This window comes from Eucalyptus grandis, chromosome 3 (assembly GCF_016545825.1).
Source record: "Eucalyptus grandis isolate ANBG69807.140 chromosome 3, ASM1654582v1, whole genome shotgun sequence".
NCBI lineage: Eukaryota > Viridiplantae > Streptophyta > Magnoliopsida > Myrtales > Myrtaceae > Eucalyptus > Eucalyptus grandis.
The window spans coordinates 9,907,231-9,925,186 of record NC_052614.1 but is presented as its reverse complement, the minus strand read 5'-3'; the positions used below and the strand labels follow the sequence as shown (position 1 = coordinate 9,925,186).

Below are 17,956 nucleotides of genomic sequence, written 5' to 3'. Positions count from 1 at the left end.
TGAAATCGGATGGCACTCTTTTTTCTGATAATTTATACGATAACCGTTGAAGAGATGATTTCAAGAAGTAAGCCCAAAATTTCTTTTCTTAACACTAATCATTTATATCGATTGTAAAATAAATGAACGAAAGATATTTTTATTGTTAAGAAAAATATTTAGACATAAAATCGTAATTAACAATGAAAATATTTTTCATTAACTAAAGCGATACAAACAATTATTTTTTAAAAAAATATTTTTCAAATCATTAATTTTTCACTTTTCACCAAGAATACAAAGCCTTAAATTAAACTTGAATTGCATTCAGATGGTCAACTCCTTTCCAGCCCCCAAAACTTTGACCAATCACACACCCATGACAATATGATACACCTACACCAATATAACTTTTTTTCCAGCATCCATACAACTTACAAGGCCATGATTTTCGCGATTAAGACAGTAACGCTGGAGCTGCGGCAAGCCAAAAGGTACCTTCAGCAATTGAGCAGGTCTGACCGATGAGCACCGCAACTACCAAATGATCAGAAGAATCAGCTGTAGATAAAATCTGGCAGGCAAAGCCATCGAGGCATTACAGTGGGAAACCTCTACATACAGACTTATGCTCCAACTGCTGTAGCTGCTTCTTCATCAGTAGTTTCAGCTGAGATAATTTCTTCAGAAGTTTCTCCATCTGCAGCATCTTTATCCGACCCCTTATCTGTCTCGACAAGGAGCTTCTCCCTGAGTTTCATCATAAGTTCATCGCATTCAATGACATTTCCATTCAGGAACCCTTTTAAAGCTTCCTTGCCACGAAAGCTTCGATCATTCAAAGTGTACATGGCCCCAGCCTTAGTGATGAACTTGTGTTTTAATCCTAAATCAATGATCTCAGAGATGCGGCATATCCCCTTGCCAAATTCCAACTCAAACTGAGCGGTTCTAAATGGAGGAGCTAGCTTGTTCTTGACAATTTTCACCTGTACTTGACTTCCTACAGTCTGCAAAAAGATAAGTAACAATATTTTAAGTGGTGGAGAATATTAACCAAGAACCATATGTTGACAAGAATGGAGCACTTCTATTCAAGCTTCTCTGACCAAAAAAAAAAATCAAGCTTCGCAAGATTACACCCACTGTACTAGTTAACAATACAAGGATTACAAATAGACCCTACAGATATGTGCAGGCAACATATTTTGAACATTTGAATATATAAATGCTTGATCCAATCATCAACTGCTATGACACGCCTTCTCGCAAAAAGATGGAGTGGGTGCTATGTTTAATTTGACTAAATAAAATGATCAGGTCAGTCCTATGCTTCCTTAGAGGAATGAAACCCCCGATACCTGCTATATAGCACAGAGCATCTGGAACTGGATTTTATTAACATGCATACACTCTTTCTTTAATCTCAAATAGGAGTATCCCATCCTGCTTACATTAGATGCAACTTAAGTAAAACCCACCAGAAATGAAAGACCATAAAATCTATGAATGTTTAAGTGCCAAACTCATTTGCCACTGTATATTAAGATAAATTCCAATTATTCACCTGAAACCAACCAACACACTTCAATTTGATGGAAACATCTACATTTTTTTCTGGTTAAAGTTATTAACATACAATGGGACTGGCAGAAATAAATATAATGTGGTCAGACACTGAATGCAACTCTTGCTCTTAGAACAATACTGCTCATTAATCGTAGTATCGAGTGATTGGTCAAAGAGGAAAGATTTCCAGCTCAAATAAAGAAAAATTCAGGGATATTGATGGCACATATGCGTCAATTTGCAGGTTACCTCTTCCCCCTTCTTTATAAGCCCTATTTTTCGAATATGTAGGCGCACCGAGGCATAGAACTTCAATGCATTACCACCACAGGTAACTTCAGTGGGACCACCAAATCCTCCAAAAGTGGACAGCTTTGATCTCACCTGAATTGAGATGAAGGTAATGGGTTCAGATAACTTATTGAACTAACATCAATATGTCCCAGCAAATATGCATGGTACCTGTAACAAAGATAAAAAAAGAAGGCTACACATCAAAATCAACTGGAGTTAAACACTTATGTCATCTGGAAAATCTCGGTCAGTGTGGGTATCTGCTGAATATCTTTTATCAGCCTGAACGCATCTAATTGATTGCTCCAATCAAAAAAGGTTGTAGTCCATCTCAAATTCTAATAGCTTAACCTTCAAGCCTAATAAAAAACTCAAGCTCTAACAAGCGCAATAAAAAAAAAAATAAAAATTCACATCCGATTGGCAGCAATATGGTGACTGCAAATACCTTCAACACTGGCACATACAAAGAAAGAAAATTGGCTTATATAAATAAGGAGATAAACCCCAGCAATTATGAAACAGTTAGGATATCTAAGGATTGTACCTGATTTAAAAAGATCAATATAGTCTGCGATTGTGATAGAGAATGACTAAGCTTGCGAAGCGCCTGGCTCATCAATCTAGCTTGCATTGCCATGTGTGCATCGCCCATCTCACCCTCAAGTTCACCTTTGGGGACAAGTGCAGCAACCTGACATTTAACCATGGCTCATCAATCTTGTATATGCACTCAAACATAAATATGTGCCCCATGCAACCCTACACTCAATGCCAAAAAGCAATAAGAGATTTCTTTCCAAATAAACATGCTCATCTCAAGTGCATCCAAGAAAAACCAATCGAAACAAAAAAGAGGTCCTCCAAGTAAACCAGTGAACTTGGAAAAAGAGAGAAAACAGTCATTACAAGATTCTCTAAAGCATTGACATTGAGACCCATAAGAAGCACCTTACTTACACTATCGACGACAACGACATCCACAGAACCACTTCTTATGAGAGTATCAACTAGACTTAGAGCTTGCTCGCCACAATCTGGCTGAGAGAGTAGCAAGTTTTCAGTCTTTACGCCAATGGCCTCTGCCAGTGCTGGATCGAGAGCATGCTCAGCATCAACAAATACACAGTGACCTAAAGAATTCAATGTAAGCAGAAGCTTTAACATCAGGTAAAAGATATTAAGTAAATGAAAGCAAGTCTAGAAAAACCGGGGAGGAAGCCTAATACATTTCTTTACGAAGCAAAAGCACAAAAACAGCTCATTCTTATTATACGCTTATTAAATAGAAAGCATCTTTTACTGTATCTGCACATGTTATTCAATCGGACAAGAAGATGCAGAGATAGCCAAACCATAACTAATCATCAAAGATATTGAAAAATCAACTTATTGATGGATGTCTTTTCCTTCGCTAGACCCCTCCATTGCTTTTTATGCTCCCAGATGAGTTTCTGTACAAAGTGTCCTCTCTTGACAAGGGCAGTTTGGAATTTCAAACAAGAAGACATGCTTCCAATACAACAAGTAACTGTATGCTACAAGAAACTAAAAGAGCAGAACAAGATATGGTGGACAAATTTCTTACAGCATTGATGCACATTTAGAATGATCTACTTCATAAACTTCATGAAAGCATCCAAAACCACAAAACATTACATACCTCCTAGTTTTTGCGCTTCAGCAATTACATGCAATGCCAGAGTTGTCTTTCCAGAAGCCTCAGGACCATATATCTCCACAACACGCCCCTAAAGAATTCAAATACCGTATCTTTTGTGAGTTGGAGGACCTTCCTCTAGCAAACAGACGTGCATCATAAATAGATACTTTCGACATTAAATATATCAACTCCGTAATTAACGAAAAACTGAATAGGTGGCAATATGTCAATACCTTTGGAAATCCACCAGTACCGAGAGCTATATCCAGAACAAAGGAACCAGTGGAAATCACCGGGACATGTCTGGGAGAGGGAGATCGGCCAAGCCACATTATCGATCCCTTTCCGAAGGAAGAAGTGATCTGATCCAGAGCCTGTTGAAGGGCCAACTCCTTCTTAGACAGATTTTCGTCATTAGAGTCACTACCGTCGGATTTCGATTTTCTCCTACCTTCACAACAGATAAAGAAACTTATATTTCTTTATATTCTTTATAGAACTAATTCAAATAAATATCACACACTCCAAAAACCAAAACGTTTTCGTTCAAAATCAGTCCTGTATAGAATATGCACAACTGATCGAAACGGGCATGCTTGCATTCGCATTTGCACTTGTCGGAAGGTGATGTAGAGACAGCAACAAAGCAATAGCCTCTCAACCAAAGTAAAAACCATATCCCTTATAAACAAGCTATTCCTCAGCTTGTTCACACTGCTAATAAAAATGACTTGAAATCACCCTAGAATGCAAAGGATTGTCAGAGTATCCATCTTCCATGAACACATCTCACCAAGTCATACCAAAGGACCAGCATTTAGTACTCAAACCAAACCATGTGAAGAGGTTCGTGAAGCTAACCTTTGGATGAAAAGTTAGAAAACTGGGAATACGAGCCCAACGCCCCTGTTCTCCGGCCCTGCGAAGCACGATCACGACCGAAGTGAGAAACTCAGCAGCTCGCGCGAACGAGCGAATCGCATTTCAGACCGCGACGACGCTAGCAATAACCGAAACTTCAACTCGCCGCACAGCACGCACCCACTTCCAACCAAAAATAAAATAAAAAATTGCAGGCGAAGCGGATAGGGGCGAGGGAAGCGAAGCGCGACTCTCGGACGTACCTCTACATGGAGCAGGTGGCGCCGGAGACAGCACGCGCCCCGGAAGAACCTGGCCATCGCCGCCACCGGACGCGAGCGGCTGCGCCGGCGGAGATTAGGGCGGGAGGGAGGAGACGGAGGAGCGGCGGCACGTCCGGACGGCGGAGCATTTACTGCCGACGTGCCATCGCAGCGGAAGCCGAGGAGAGAGAGAGAGAGGGAGGGGTACGGAGGGAGTGAATATAGGGTTTGCGTCTCGGTGAACAAGAGCGAGTTTTCGGTTTTCCCTCGCTTTTGAACTCAGTGACTCGCTCTCTGGTGGTGGTCTCCGCGTCGTGGAGGTCGCCTCGTAGTTCGTGAGAGAGAGAGACGGAGAGGGAGACGAACCGCTGCTCCATTTGGGCCGACGCGCTCGATTGGGCCAGCCCCCATCGGTTGGGCTTAGTCCAGCCCAACCCAACCCTCTGCAAATTATCTACGAATTTTTTCCTTTTTTTTTAAGTTACATCTCAATTTCTAATCGGGATATGACTGGATATTATAAAATATAAAATTCATGAATTTACTATATCCTACCTATTGTTTTGTGATCACAATAATAGATTCGAATATATTCAAATCATATCATATATATTGTCTGATATAAATGGCATATTAGTGTAGATGAATCTAAAAGTTCACGAACAGATCTTGTCAGAGATTACATCTTTTTCGTTGTAGCATATCCTAGCCAGGCAATCAATTTATGACACATTAGAGACGTAACTAATTTGAGTCCGATGCATTTTCACCTTGGTTTATAATTGAGAATTTCCTCTATTGCTTTTATTATTTTATTAACGATGCGAAGGAAATTGATTATCCAATAAGAGCACAATAACATATCACAAGTTGATAGTTTTCTATCTAATTCTTTACGTGCATAATCAAAAATGAAATCGGACTTTATAGTAAGTTTTGGTGTCCATTTAGATGAAGGAGTCATATTAAAGTGAAAATTTCAATACCATAACATAATGGTGAGAAATGAAAAATTGATTTGCAAATTTAGGAATTAAAGTATATATTATTAGGGGTGAGCATATCAAGAATAGAACTAAGAACTAGGCCGAACTGACCATAGGAATCAGTTAGGTTCCAAGCAGTTATCAGGTTACCAATTCTTTAAAAAAGTAACATTGATATTGTGCAGTTTGGTTCTCGATTCATCGGTAAGAACCAAAACAAAACCTAAGAAAACACAACTTATGATTACTTCGGGTGTCTCACATTGAATTGGACAATATTCAACAATTCTACACTTTTAGATCGGGAGACCATACAAAGGCAATACAATTCAAACATCATATAATGCTCCACGAACCAATCATCTGTTGTTGTCCACAGCATATGCATAATTTTTCATATATTTGTGAAGTGCAAAGACATCCAAACCCGATGCCATGTCAATTTGTTCTAAAGCTCTACCAAAGTGAGAGGTCTAGACAAACTTTCACGTGGTAACATTAGTTCTCCCCAAACTGAAAGGCCAATTGTCTCCATTCCCGATTCCTCTAATGCCAACAACAACTCCTTTGTCCCATTTGGTTAGCCTGTATTGAAGCGCATGACCAAATTCTTGAAAAATAATTTCTATTTGCCAATTATGGCAACACATATAAACACAAATGTCTAAAGGACGAAGCTAATTCACAAAGGCCAAATGAAGATTATTGTTATCGTGCATATTTTCAGTTTGCTTAACTAAAAAAGAAAAAAAAAAGAAAAATGATTAATTCCTAAGTAGACTCTTAAACCAATTAACGGGTAGGTTTCAAGTTCTAAAACATACCAAATAGGTTTTAGGTCTGATTTCAACAGAGTAGATGTCTAAAATTTGGCCGACCCTAAAACCGCTTTACCTTCACGTCGGTAGCTCATTGTTGAAACCGCTTAGTGGGAATCGGGCCCCGGTTGCATAAAGGAATTGTCGAATTCTGGGGGACTAGGGCTAAACCGAAATTCACACATTCTCGAGGGACTCGAAGCGGGTGCCGACAAAAAGCGGTGGAGGACCGAGCGCAGGATCGCGGTACAAATGGCAACATCTCTGTCCGAACCTGGACGTGGCGCCACTCCCCCTTTCCCTCTCTCTATCTACCCATGACCGCGACCGCGACCGCGACTGCCCCCTTCGCATCGATCACTTCCTATATAAGCCTCGCCCTCGAGTCTCGACTCACGCTACACGCCACAGTCCCATTCACGCTCCCGCACACACCCTCTCTTCATCTCCATCCTCACCCCTTAACCGAAACTACGCAAAACGCCAACGGCACCTTCCTCTTTCCCCTCCCCGCGAATAGCCGGCTGAATATGGTGGCGGAGGGTAGCGGTGGCGGTGGCGGTGGCGGTGGCGTGCCGGGAACTACGGTTCCGTCGAGTGTTAAGCGGGAGGAGCCCGTGGTGGAAACAGGGACGACCGTCAACGGAAAAGTTGGTCTTGATCTTGATGGTGACGGTGGTGGTGAAGGTGGTGCAGTCGGTCGTGGCCCTTCGAGCTCGTTCTCTGGGCTGCCCGTCGTCAGCAAAGAAGAAAAAGAAGAAGAAGAAGAAGAAGAAGAAGAAGAAGCTGAGGAGGACGCGGAGATGGTGACGGATCGCGTCGCCGCCTGCGGCAACGGTAACAACGGGTCGTCTTCCTGCTCTTCGACGTCGCCGCCGCCGCCGCCGGAGGGGGTGCCGAAGCCGATGGAGGGGTTGAACGAGGCGGGGCTACCGCCGTTCTTGAAGAAGACGTTCGAGATGGTGGAGGACCCGGAGACGGACTCGGTGGTGTCGTGGAGCGAGAGTCGGGACAGCTTCGTGGTTTGGGACCAGCACGAGTTTTCCAAGGACCTCCTGCCCAAATACTTCAAGCACCAGAACTTCTCCAGCTTCATTCGCCAGCTCAACACTTATGTGAGCTCCGATTCGTTCTTCTTCTGAATTTTTATTCGCTGTTCAACATGGGTCTGAATTTCTTAAAAGAGCTGCTCTTTTTGGATGCATTGATTGTATCCTTGAGTGCCATGACTCGTCGTGAAGGACTTTTGAGTAATCTGAATATTCCTTTCTTGACGTTGTAATCTGTATTTGTACATGTGCAGTCGCTGGCTTTTTATCTTAGATTGAATTTCTCCTTGATATGCATGTCTTTTTTCAATGTTATTATTGTTCTGCGATTCGATGGTTCTTGTCCTTTGAGGGCTAAGATGAGTAGATTCTGGTTGAAATTCCACCTCTGAATGGTAGGATCATTGTCTGTGCCTCAGGGTTTCAGGAAAATTGATCCAGACAGGTGGGAATTTGCCAACCAAGGCTTTCGGGGAGGGAAGAAGCACTTGCTCAAGAACATCAAGAGAAGAGGTAGAATCACCAAGAAACAACAAGGACCCACAATTCCCGAGGATATTCAAACAATGGAGATGGATTTTCAAAGAACAGAGGTGGAATCCGAAATTCGGACACTCAAGGAAGATCAGGAGATACTGAAGTCGGATATTCTCGAACTGAGGCAGCAACAGGAATGTTCGCTGAGTGAAATTGGTTCTGTTGAAGAACAGATTCGGTGTGCGGAGTGCCGGCAACAACAGATGTTCCTCTTCCTGGCCAAAGCAGTGAAGAACCCCCATTTTGTGGAGCAGCTGGTTCAGAAGAGGAAGCCAAGCAGAGAGATTCAGGCAGGCAAATTCATCAAGAAAAGGAGGCTCCTCACGTCCGAGCCGGACCCCAACAGGTGCGACTTTGAAGGGACCAATGACGACAAGTCCAGTGCTTGTGGAGATGGCCAGAAAGGGATTTTATCGGAGCGTGTGGATCCGAAGCCAGATGGGTTTGCAAATCCTTTGTCAAATGAGAATTTTACTGATGCACTCGAATTAAAGTTTAACAATGTGATGCTGCACGAGGATGCGTCCACAATCTATGATGCAATGTCAGAGAAGCTGCTCGATGACAGTAGCCTGATCGCCGAAGGAGAGATCGGCGAAGAACTTGCCATCAATGACAGTAACATATACATGGAACTGGAGTACCTGATTGGGGAGCCATGCGACTGGGGCAGGGTGAACGAACTCAAGGAGCAACCCGTGGCATTAATGCCTTCACCGGCTGTATGATCTTTTCTCACCCTGCGAAGATGTACAGATGGGAGGTTCTTCCTTGGAAGGTTGAATTAGACTTTGCTCTTGAGTGCATGAGCTGGTTCCAGAAGTGCAGGCTCAAAAATGTCTAAAAGACCATTCTTCCAACCCGTGCATAATCTGTTAGGTTCAAGTCAAGTCCATTAGTTCTTAGCCTCTTAGTTACACAGCTCTGTTGCAGAGTTATATGTAAATTCCTGTGGTGATAGTACCTCTTAGATGTTAGCAAGTTCACTTAAGTCTTTACTTCTACAATACCACTAAGTTTGCACAGCTCTGTTTCATAGATATATCCAGTATTGTATGACAGTACCTCACCATAGAGCAATGATCTTTTTACCAAGTTCCAATGGCGTTCGTTCAGTTTTGCCCGATCACATAGCCTAGATTTCAAGACTCAAGCTTTTCCGCGGATTTGAGGCTGAGATTTGTGGATGAGAAAGGAGTTCGATGCACTCACGCATGGAAGTGGGAGCATACCTAATGGGGGACAGGATTGGTCAACTAATTATTGCTTCCTAACCATCTGGCAAAGCATATGATACTTCTGGGTCCATCCTCTTTCCCAATTGTTATCATTATTATACGCCCTTTAAAGGGCGGATGCTTTGGGTTCTCCCTGGAAACTTCCATCTAGATTTGCGAGCAAAGTGAAGCTGATGCAGCAGCAAACCCTCCCAATTCAGGCAGAATGTCGCTTTCGAAGAGATCTCGTGTTACCAAAAGAGGCAAACCCGCGGATAATATATAATAAAAGATTGGTCCAAGTTAGGTCGATGAAGTTCAATCGATGAGATTTGCCACGGATGGGTCCAGGCTGACAGACCAGTGCACAAGCAGGTTTAGATTAGACTTGTGACACGATCCGTCTATGACGTTCTCACATTTCTCCAACCCAAATGTTCTGCTTTTCATTATGAAAGATGCGCAGTTCAACGAAGTACACATAAAGTAAGATGAAGGCGATAATTACACCAAGGCAACCCCTTATCAAAACTAAATGCAGTCTATCTTAATACCAGTCGGAACGGTGAAATTACTAGACCTGAGTTGATTCAGACATAAGAGGAAGCTATCAAGACCAATGGATGAGTTAACTTTCCGAGTGCATCTCTCGTAACCGTGAAGATATAGCTTCTTAAATACCCAGTTACATCTGTAAAAAATTCGTCGACCAGCCAAAGAGAAATGATTTTCTATTAAGACAATCATCTGCATGTACGTATATCACTCCTCATCTATTTGCTGTGTAGATGAGTACTTACAAACGACTGGCTATAAAGATACATCACATGGGAAAAAATTGGAATATTGTACAATGAGAAAGATGTCTTTTGGCATCTTAAATCTCGCAGTGCCGCTGCTGGTCACTTGTCGTTAATTTACCATTAGGCTTAAGGAAACTCATTGAAGTCGACGATGAAGAAGACAATATACTAGACTTATCAGTCTCCTCTTTGTCTTGAGTATAAGCTTCAGTCATCTGTTCTTCAACTTCCATATGCCTTTGCTTCTTACGAAGTTGTTCCTCTGGAGTGTCATCACCAACAGTTCCCAGCCATGACAAGTCACCGGTATCGATGATCTTATTGATTACGCTTGAGCATCGAGGAAAGAAGCGCTTTCCAAGTTCCACTGCTCACAAAGATGAAGGAAATAGGCCCGTTAGGAGGAAATGCAATTAAAGAGTTCAAACGTACACAGATTGGGCATGTTTGGCAAGAACTGATCATATGCATTGTAGAGTCCAACGTCAAATAAGCATTTATCAAAAAGAGAAGCCTAAGTTATGGGTATTAACTCGTCAATGATCGACATGATGAGTATGTCACCATTTTTGGTGCCAAACGATGTCAGTTCGGCCATGGAAAGTATATAAGAATTCGGAGAAAAAACATCACCTAGGGAGGCTACTTTTTCGTCTGTTAGACCTGATAAGCTTATGAGAAGTGCACTTTGACAATGCCGGGGTATCACTGCATTATCAACACAAGCTAAGTCCAATTTTTTATTTTCATTTATTTTTGATAATCCGAGGGAACAGATATTAAGGCCCCGCTGCCTGGAGATTGATGAAACACCCGGTAAGGCCCATGAGCCAGTTAAGTCCAAGTTTTTGACCTATGCAAGTGACCGTAACTTAGAGCTGTGCTAGAAATCTGCAATGCCCAACCAACTGTTCTAACTCTAGAGATTAGCTAAACTCAATGCAAAAGGAGTATTACCTGTTTTGGAGAGTGCTCTCATCCTATTCAGATGCTCCTCTTGGATTTTGAAAGGGGCTTCATTTAAATCCACATTTGCCCCTTGTTTACGAGCCAAATTCTGGATGCTTACCAAAGGATACTCAGAAGTTTCATCTACTTGAGCAATATCCATTGCCACTTTAGCTTCTATTGGAAAGAGGAGCTTAGCCAATGCAACTGACAAATGAAACATGGGTAAGAATCACCATCAGACTTTCAAACAACATAAGAATAGGATACATCAAAAGTACCCGAAATTTCCTCAGCTTGCTTTATTAAGATGCCTTTAGAATTAAAACCCAATGAAAACAGAAAAAGTAGTACTCTTCATTCATTTCCCATGCCTTATTAAGTGCTTCATGAACCTCATATCTTGTATACTTTGTAATGAACCTTACCAGATTCATTCTTTCCATTATTAGCCTGCTCTCATAGACCACACAAACTACATTGATCAACCAATTTCTAGGAAAAAGTAAGAGTAAGTGAACAAAGTATAACCTGGCTATTGCTAATATCTGGCCTGCTTCTTAGTCACTTAATTTTGTAATTCAAAACAAATATCATTCAACTAATTGATCATGTTTCCTGCAACACACAGGCTAGGATACTGCAACTAATTCATAGACCATAGAATTTGTCTAACATCAGATGTTTGTGCATCCAAGACAGGGTCACATAAATGAGGTTATTATGATTTACCAGTAAAGTTATGTCGAAGAAAATCAAAATTGTTTACACTTTTGGCACATACTATATTACCCAATCAAAGATAGACATCTTAAACCAAGTTACTTAGTTTAACATTTTTCTTGAGGTTACACATGTAATTGACACCATCAAGTGTAAATTTTGGGTGATTTTCTTATGCAACCCAAACAGCTCTCTAGCAAGCAACAACAGCTCAAATGCGACATAAATATGTGATGATGCATCCATACATGCATATACAGAAACATTCCCAATGATCACTGGTGTGCATGTTTACATTGAAGACAACAGGGAAACAAGAAAGTCACCTCTATTTTCCAGGTATAACAATTTCTTGCGCAGATCGTCCCCTGCTATAGCAAGAGAAAGAGCAGCTTCTCCTAGTAAAGGATCTCTTCTTTCAGCTTGCTCCAATATCTCCACACACAGTCGCTCCTCGGAAGTAGCTTTTCCTTCCTCAGTTGATTTATAGTAATCCACAGCCCTAGTGAGCCTCTTAGATATCTGAAGTGCTTTTCTACCATCCAAAGTGAGGTCGGATGCCCGGGCTCCTTTTACTAAAAGAGACACAATAATCTTGGGCTCTTTCCTCAATGCTGCAACATGCAGAACGGTATAGCCTCTGGGATTTCTTTCATTAACATCAGCAATACCAAGATCAAGAAGTTCGGTGGTAGTCTTGGCATCACAGTAAGCAACTGCATAATGGAGTGCACATGCATGATCGAGAGTAGTATGTGCCTCCCTAAGTAGCATTCTGACTAGCTCAACATCATCCGAATCCAAAGCCCTGTGTATTCTCTTCACGTGCTTATCAGGAAAGCTGTCACATCCTGGCCTATTCAAGCCAAGTTCCATTCTGGCATCCACAATCTGCTTAACAATAAAATGGGGCAAAGCTCTGTCTAGGGTAACAACATCAACATTCGATTTAACAACAATCTCAATGCAACGAGCTGACAAACCCTCACACGCATTACTGCACATATTTGCAACAGATAGAACTACCAGCAGATCATCTATGGCAACCTTGTCAAGAATGTCTAGCAGGTCCATCTGCAATTTAAAAACACAATCAGAAGTGGCTCAACAATACCATTCTCCAGTCAAAACACAAGAACAAGAATGCTCAATGTGGATAAAGGATGAGATTAATTATATTACCATGACAAGTAACAATATCAGATGCATTATACTGCAGTCAAGACTTACAAGCATGATCAACTCTTTACTCTTCAGGATCATGAAGTAAAAAGAGCCTACATGGTGCCACTTTGGACATAGCTAATAACGGAGAAGAAAAGATTTCTAGAATGCCCAAGCTCTTTAACCTAAAATGTACATCGAGATGGAAATGCAGAGCAAGTGAGAGAGTTTTTCCAGACTTTTTACCCTTTTGGGCAAATCTTCGCTGGATAAGAATGTGACAGCAGAAAAATTTCTTCTACTTATAGAAGACTTTCCAGTTCGTTATGTTTCCCCCCCAACATAAATCAAGAATAATACTATCATTTCCTCGAATTATTTCTCCAAAATGTAAATCTTTAGCTCTCTCACCGCGAAAATCCACTCACTCAGAGAAGGCCCAATCAAATACCGCTAAAATTAGCTGCCATCATTCGGTATATGGATCTAATTCTAAGATTAGACGACAATTAACAAATGAAACCAAATAACTGCAGCAGATTCTTGAAACCATTCACTCACCTGGTACAGACCCACCAGCTCAGAAATCTGGAAAGTGAAAGCCGCGTAGAGCACCTGAATCAGGAAATCCACGGCGGGCCGACATGCCGCGTGCGGGCACTCCTCGTCCACGCACTCGCGGGCGGCCGGCGGCGGCGGCTTCACCTTGCCGCTGTACAGGTACCCTAGGACCGCCATGAGCGCGTCGTGCCCGATCTCGAAGTCCTTCCCCAGCTCCTTGACCTCCAGCTTGGTCGCCCCTCGGGTGAACGCGCCCCGAAAGAACCCGCTCCTCCCGGAGAGGATGCAGCGGTGGACGGGCACCTGGCGGCCATCGGCGAGGGCAATCTTGGCGTCGGCGAAGAAGTCGAAGTCGCCGCCGCCGCCGTGCTCGGCGGCGAAGATGGACTCGAGGTGGTCGGAGAGGCGGACGAGGGAGGCCCCGTCGGCCGGGGCCGCCGCGCGGGAGGAGGAGAGGGAGGAGGTGTTGGCGGTCGGAGCGCAGTAGATGCTGCTGCTGTTGCTGATGATCTCGTTGGAGTCCGATAAGGCGGACCTCCCGGCGTCCATGGGAGCAAAAGCACGCGGGCGGAGCGGGGCGAGCGGCGGCGGCGGCGGCGGCGAGCTAAGAGGGCATGGCGGTCGAAGGATCGCGGTCGCCGAAGCGCGTGCCGTGCGCCGGGGAGGAAGTCTGGAAGAGAGAGGGAGAGGGCGTGGAATTTGGAAGAGGTAGAGGAGAAGTCAATGGCGTCCTAGAGAGAGAAAGTTGGGAAGGGAGTGAGGTGTAGACGATGACGAAAGCGAGGAGAGAGAGAGAGAGAGAGAGAGAACCGAACAGCGCGTCGAGGAACACGAGGGAGTTGGGAGTGTGATTAACGTTGTTGTCAGCTTGTCAGCTTGTCCTGACTGACGTAGGCATTCTTTCGGCTCACGATCTGGTCCGCACGTGAGCGGCTCGTTTAAGGAAAAAGCGGGGAAACTTCAGCTGAAGGTAACCAGTTTACAGTTAAAACTGGCACAGCCGCCTTCCTAGAAGCAGCTCCCCGACGAAGGTGCGCGGAATCTAGGCTTGCTTCGGCTACGTTTTCGTTCCTATCTTTTCTGACGTTCTTATCCGCGATGCTTCGTTCATATTTATCATTTTATAATCTAGTCTGGCATTATCTTTTCTGATAATATGTTGATCATAAAAAGCGTTTATTATATATATTAATTATATTTATGGAAGATGATCAAGAAATCTCGGAATTCGTCTAAAGAACCCATCGATGGGGGCCTTCCTACTAGAAATGAATAGTTCCTACATATCCAGAAATCGAAATCTAATTGTCACATGTTTTAGGGTGTGATGGTTTTATACTACACACTTATCACTGAACGCTAAGAAATGCCATGTGATTGTGCGAAAATTAGAATAAGAAAAATATAAAAACTTGTAATCGAAACTTGGAACTTACTCGTAAGAACAAATTCCTTAATTTTTAGAACTTGAAACTTATCATGCATATCCTAGAAATTTGAACTATCTATTCTGGAACTTGGAACCATCAGCCCGATTCTTAAATTCTTGGTTCTACTCTAAAACAAGAAATGCATGAAAGTTTAGATAACCGCGACATCCACTATTAAGATAAGTCATTTCGTTCGTAGAGTCGTTCACGGAAAAACATGCTATATATCCTGTGAGAAGCGTGAGAGAAAAGATGTCTTCAAGGCGAAGGAGATTGAGGTGTGCCTGAGCCCAATGTGTTGAGCAAATTCACCTTTTGACACGCATCACATGTGGACCGTCAAGGCATTCACAACTTGAAAAGAACCTGGTCACCAGGTTGTTAAAAAGCGACCGGGGCGTTGCCAGGGTTAATGAAGAGTCACGGGCCTAGTGCGTGAATGTCAAATGCTATGAAACTCTTCCCAAGCTTGTATAGTTTCTCTGCAGATATGCACGGATCTCATTGTATCAGATAACAGACTTTTGATGTCGTGCGTGCTGAGGGCAATGCACAACAATCTAACTGCAAAAGTTATGTCGAAAAATGGGATGAAATAGATCGAGTCAGTAACAAACATTCGCTCGCATCATCCTATCGGCCATACATGACTCTGCATAATTTAACCCAGTAAAGCCCAATGCACCAGAAGCAGGAGTCACAGAAGAGCAGTCCTAAGCCAAGTGACAAGTTTCAATCTCGCTCTTGTAAGATCCGACAGGTTAACAGGATGGGTGGGTAACAAAAAACACCAACTTTATATGCACCTTTGAGTGACAAAACACACCAGCAGATTACATGAAACAAACTGTCATCCCCAGAGAAGCCAGGCAAGTAAATGTGGTCAGATAGTTGCGGCTTATCCTTTGTTTCGCTTCCGTAAGGACTGCTAAACAATGAAGACTCTTCAGGGATTTCCCGAAGCTCAACATCTAGTCTCTTTTATGACCCAACGGAGAGCAAACCTTCTCCAAACCTTTTCCGATGGAGTACCTGAATCCGTGTTCCTTCTTTGGTGACTTTAGGGCATCATTGCTTGATTCTTTCTTTGGATGGATGGCTTGTGCGATGGCTTCAATTTCTTCTTTTGCTCGTTCAAAGACATTTGGAGCTTTAACCTCGTCTATCGGGGTGTTCTCATCAATGTCCTCATTCAAGCCGTGAGTTTCCTTGCGATGATGGCGGGGCGACTTCTTAAAATGCATAATTCCTTCGATCTCCTGCTTCGCTTTCTCAATGAAATTGGGTCCTTTGCCATCATTTTCTGCTATTGTGACAGATTAGAGTTATAGCGTATTCTCCCAATCTCCTGTGCAAACAAGAACAACTGAACAAGCATCAGGTTTCTGCTATGTAGAAATCAAACCTGAGGGAGAACCACTAGCACTGGACTCTGTCTGCACCGTCTGGTCCCTGCAATCTCCTCGAGCTCGGTTGTGTCAAAGAGGAGTCCAAATACTTAAAAGCTTAGTTTTCTGCAAAAATGAAAGGTCGAAGACGATACCTTTTTTCACGAGTAGGAGACTCTTTCTTCAAATGGATAGTTTGAACAAGAGCCTCGATCTCTTCCTTCGCTCGTTCAAATACGTTAGGTGCCTTGACATCGCTCAACGGGGTGTTCTCGTCAATGTCTTTGCGCCTTCCGTGCGTTTCCCTGTGATGATGGGGCGATTTGTCATCTTCCTTTGGTCTTTGAATTGCACGAGGCTCACTCGAACTGTCATCTGTTAACACAATTGACCAGAACCAAGATCCATGAACACCGCTACTCAATGTATCTGAACTAATGCACGACGTGCTCGGAGAGAAAATGATCAAATTCTATCCCCATTGCCGCAATATAGCTCTTTCCAAAGGTGTCACTCCATTCCTTCTCCATCAAACAAAGTCATGCAAATGAAGAGGTGATGCAATCCAATTCATCTGCAGGATGAATCTAGAATTTACAAATCCATACAGATGGGAAAACTGAAAAATAGTTTTGGGTAAATTCTACATCGAACCCGTCGCTAAACATCCCTCCTTTGCCCTTCCAAGCGAAACACGGACGTCGGCTCACATATACAGCGCACACGACAACCGGAAGAGACAAGCGTCGAGATTCCAACTCGTCCATGAACAATCACCATTCCGTCAAAGCAGATGAACGAACGACGACTCACTATTGCCATCGCCAGATACTGACTGCCCAGACAATCGGCAACTAGAATAAAAACCGCGACATCTAACGTTTGATCCGCGTTCTCTCGCGAATAAGAAACCAACCCAGATAAGCCAAACGCGACTAAATTCATCTTTCGGAAGAATTCGGAAAGATCAGCAGGGATCAGATCAGCGGAACCGATATCGCAGTCAGATAAAAATTCCAAATTTTTGAAGGGGGTGATTGGATGCTGCGGAGATGGGTACCTGACGTCGGAGAAGCGTTCCATTCAGTCTTCGCGTCAGCCATGGAGAGAGAGACAGAGAGAGTCTTTGGTGTTTCGCTTGGATTTTCTGATGTGATTTCAGGGGAGAAGTCAAAGTACGCAGAGAATATACAGGGGAGAAGGGGAGAGAGTTCAGACAGGAGGCACGCCAGATCGGACCCAACCCAAACGATGCCTCGGTACGGTTGGCACACGTGAACACGGAGACAACGAATCGCGTTAAAATAAGACAGCGTTCGCAAGATCGGATCGGATTCCTAAAAAAGGCGTGGCTAAACCGGATTAAATTGGGTAACGCCGAATAAAACGAGCCGAAAATTGAATTAGAGCTCGACAGGCCGGTTCCAAAAAAGGACCTAACCCTTGAAATTGCAAAACCGGGGTTATAAGCAACTCGACCATCTCGCGCTTTTTCAATTAGTTATAAGGAACGCTCTTGATTAGTACAATAACCCATCCTATTTCCTTGAAATAAAGGTAATGAGCTTCCAGGAGGCCTATCGCGTATGCATCGTCTATCTGACCAAATGAGATTGCTGCTCAGTTCACTAACCAATCAGCACTCGAAGGGCCTTCCCTATGAGGAATGAACCATGTGGAAGAGGTCTGAGTTAGCGACTCGA

The 17,956-nt window shown here is 43.1% G+C and overlaps 4 protein-coding genes across 8 annotated transcripts; 1 reads left to right on the top strand and 3 right to left on the bottom strand.

Moving 5' to 3' along the window:
• Positions 1-281: 281 nt before the first annotated feature.
• Positions 282-4,944, bottom strand: LOC104436468 (DNA repair protein recA homolog 3, mitochondrial). Of its 2 annotated transcripts, none has more exons than XM_039308067.1 (8): positions 4,630-4,944; positions 4,367-4,424; positions 3,739-3,956; positions 3,506-3,593; positions 2,794-2,975; positions 2,390-2,536; positions 1,798-1,932; positions 282-989 (listed from the first exon to the last, which is right to left on the bottom strand). In XM_039308067.1, exons 1-8 carry the CDS (start codon positions 4,684-4,686, stop codon positions 606-608), a joined length of 1,269 nt encoding a protein of 422 aa, XP_039164001.1. In that variant the 5' UTR covers positions 4,687-4,944; the 3' UTR covers positions 282-605. The 2 variants fall into 2 exon arrangements, with proteins under 2 accessions (XP_039164001.1, XP_039164002.1); XM_039308068.1 differs by having other exon boundaries at positions 2,803-2,975.
• Positions 4,945-6,739: 1,795 nt separating this feature from the next.
• LOC104436467 (heat stress transcription factor A-2) lies at positions 6,740-9,134 on the top strand. The gene is made up of 2 exons (XM_010049247.3): positions 6,740-7,548; positions 7,902-9,134. The coding sequence occupies exons 1-2, from the start codon at positions 6,751-6,753 to the stop codon at positions 8,745-8,747; spliced, it is 1,644 nt and encodes a 547-aa protein (XP_010047549.3). The 5' UTR covers positions 6,740-6,750; the 3' UTR covers positions 8,748-9,134.
• Positions 9,135-9,888: 754 nt separating this feature from the next.
• On the bottom strand, positions 9,889-14,269 carry LOC104436466 (BTB/POZ domain and ankyrin repeat-containing protein NPR1). 2 transcript variants are annotated; one of them, XM_010049245.3, is made up of 4 exons: positions 13,436-14,260; positions 12,037-12,784; positions 10,997-11,194; positions 9,889-10,406 (listed from the first exon to the last, which is right to left on the bottom strand). In XM_010049245.3, exons 1-4 carry the CDS (start codon positions 13,982-13,984, stop codon positions 10,114-10,116), a joined length of 1,788 nt encoding a protein of 595 aa, XP_010047547.2. In that variant the 5' UTR covers positions 13,985-14,260; the 3' UTR covers positions 9,889-10,113. The 2 variants fall into 2 exon arrangements, with proteins under 2 accessions (XP_010047547.2, XP_010047548.2); XM_010049246.3 differs by lacking the exon at positions 9,889-10,406 and adding an exon at positions 10,705-10,892 and having other exon boundaries at positions 13,436-14,269.
• Positions 14,270-15,426: 1,157 nt separating this feature from the next.
• Positions 15,427-17,551, bottom strand: LOC104436465. Of its 3 annotated transcripts, none has more exons than XM_010049241.3 (4): positions 17,314-17,551; positions 16,409-16,628; positions 16,271-16,317; positions 15,427-16,174 (listed from the first exon to the last, which is right to left on the bottom strand). In XM_010049241.3, exons 1-4 carry the CDS (start codon positions 17,354-17,356, stop codon positions 15,837-15,839), a joined length of 648 nt encoding a protein of 215 aa, XP_010047543.2. In that variant the 5' UTR covers positions 17,357-17,551; the 3' UTR covers positions 15,427-15,836. The 3 variants fall into 3 exon arrangements, with proteins under 3 accessions (XP_010047543.2, XP_010047544.2, XP_010047545.2); XM_010049242.3 differs by having other exon boundaries at positions 15,427-16,171; positions 17,314-17,550; XM_010049243.3 differs by having other exon boundaries at positions 15,427-16,168; positions 17,314-17,549.
• Between the last annotated feature and the right edge of the window lie 405 nt (positions 17,552-17,956).

Excerpts from the sequence above, each read along its gene's own strand:
- LOC104436468 (XM_039308067.1), bottom strand. The coding sequence starts at position 4,686 with ATGGCCAGGTTCTTCCGGGGCGCGTGCTGTCTCCGGCGCCACCTGCTC. Across the intron at positions 3,957-4,366 it reads TTCTAACTTTTCATCCAAAG|GTAGGAGAAAATCGAAATCC; the intron begins GTTAGCTTCACG and ends TCTGTTGTGAAG. Across the intron at positions 3,594-3,738 it reads GTACTGGTGGATTTCCAAAG|GGGCGTGTTGTGGAGATATA; the intron begins GTATTGACATAT and ends TGAATTCTTTAG.
- LOC104436467 (XM_010049247.3), top strand. The coding sequence starts at position 6,751 with ATGACCGCGACCGCGACCGCGACTGCCCCCTTCGCATCGATCACTTCC. Across the intron at positions 7,549-7,901 it reads TTCGCCAGCTCAACACTTAT|GGTTTCAGGAAAATTGATCC; the intron begins GTGAGCTCCGAT and ends TCTGTGCCTCAG.
- LOC104436466 (XM_010049245.3), bottom strand. The coding sequence starts at position 13,984 with ATGGACGCCGGGAGGTCCGCCTTATCGGACTCCAACGAGATCATCAGC. Across the intron at positions 12,785-13,435 it reads AGCTGGTGGGTCTGTACCAG|ATGGACCTGCTAGACATTCT; the intron begins GTGAGTGAATGG and ends TTTAAATTGCAG. Across the intron at positions 11,195-12,036 it reads GTTATACCTGGAAAATAGAG|TTGCATTGGCTAAGCTCCTC; the intron begins GTGACTTTCTTG and ends TTCATTTGTCAG.
- LOC104436465 (XM_010049241.3), bottom strand. The coding sequence starts at position 17,356 with ATGGCTGACGCGAAGACTGAATGGAACGCTTCTCCGACGTCAG. Across the intron at positions 16,629-17,313 it reads GAACGCTTCTCCGACGTCAG|ATGACAGTTCGAGTGAGCCT; the intron begins GTACCCATCTCC and ends TTGTGTTAACAG. Across the intron at positions 16,175-16,270 it reads TGCTAGTGGTTCTCCCTCAG|TAGCAGAAAATGATGGCAAA; the intron begins GTTTGATTTCTA and ends AATCTGTCACAA.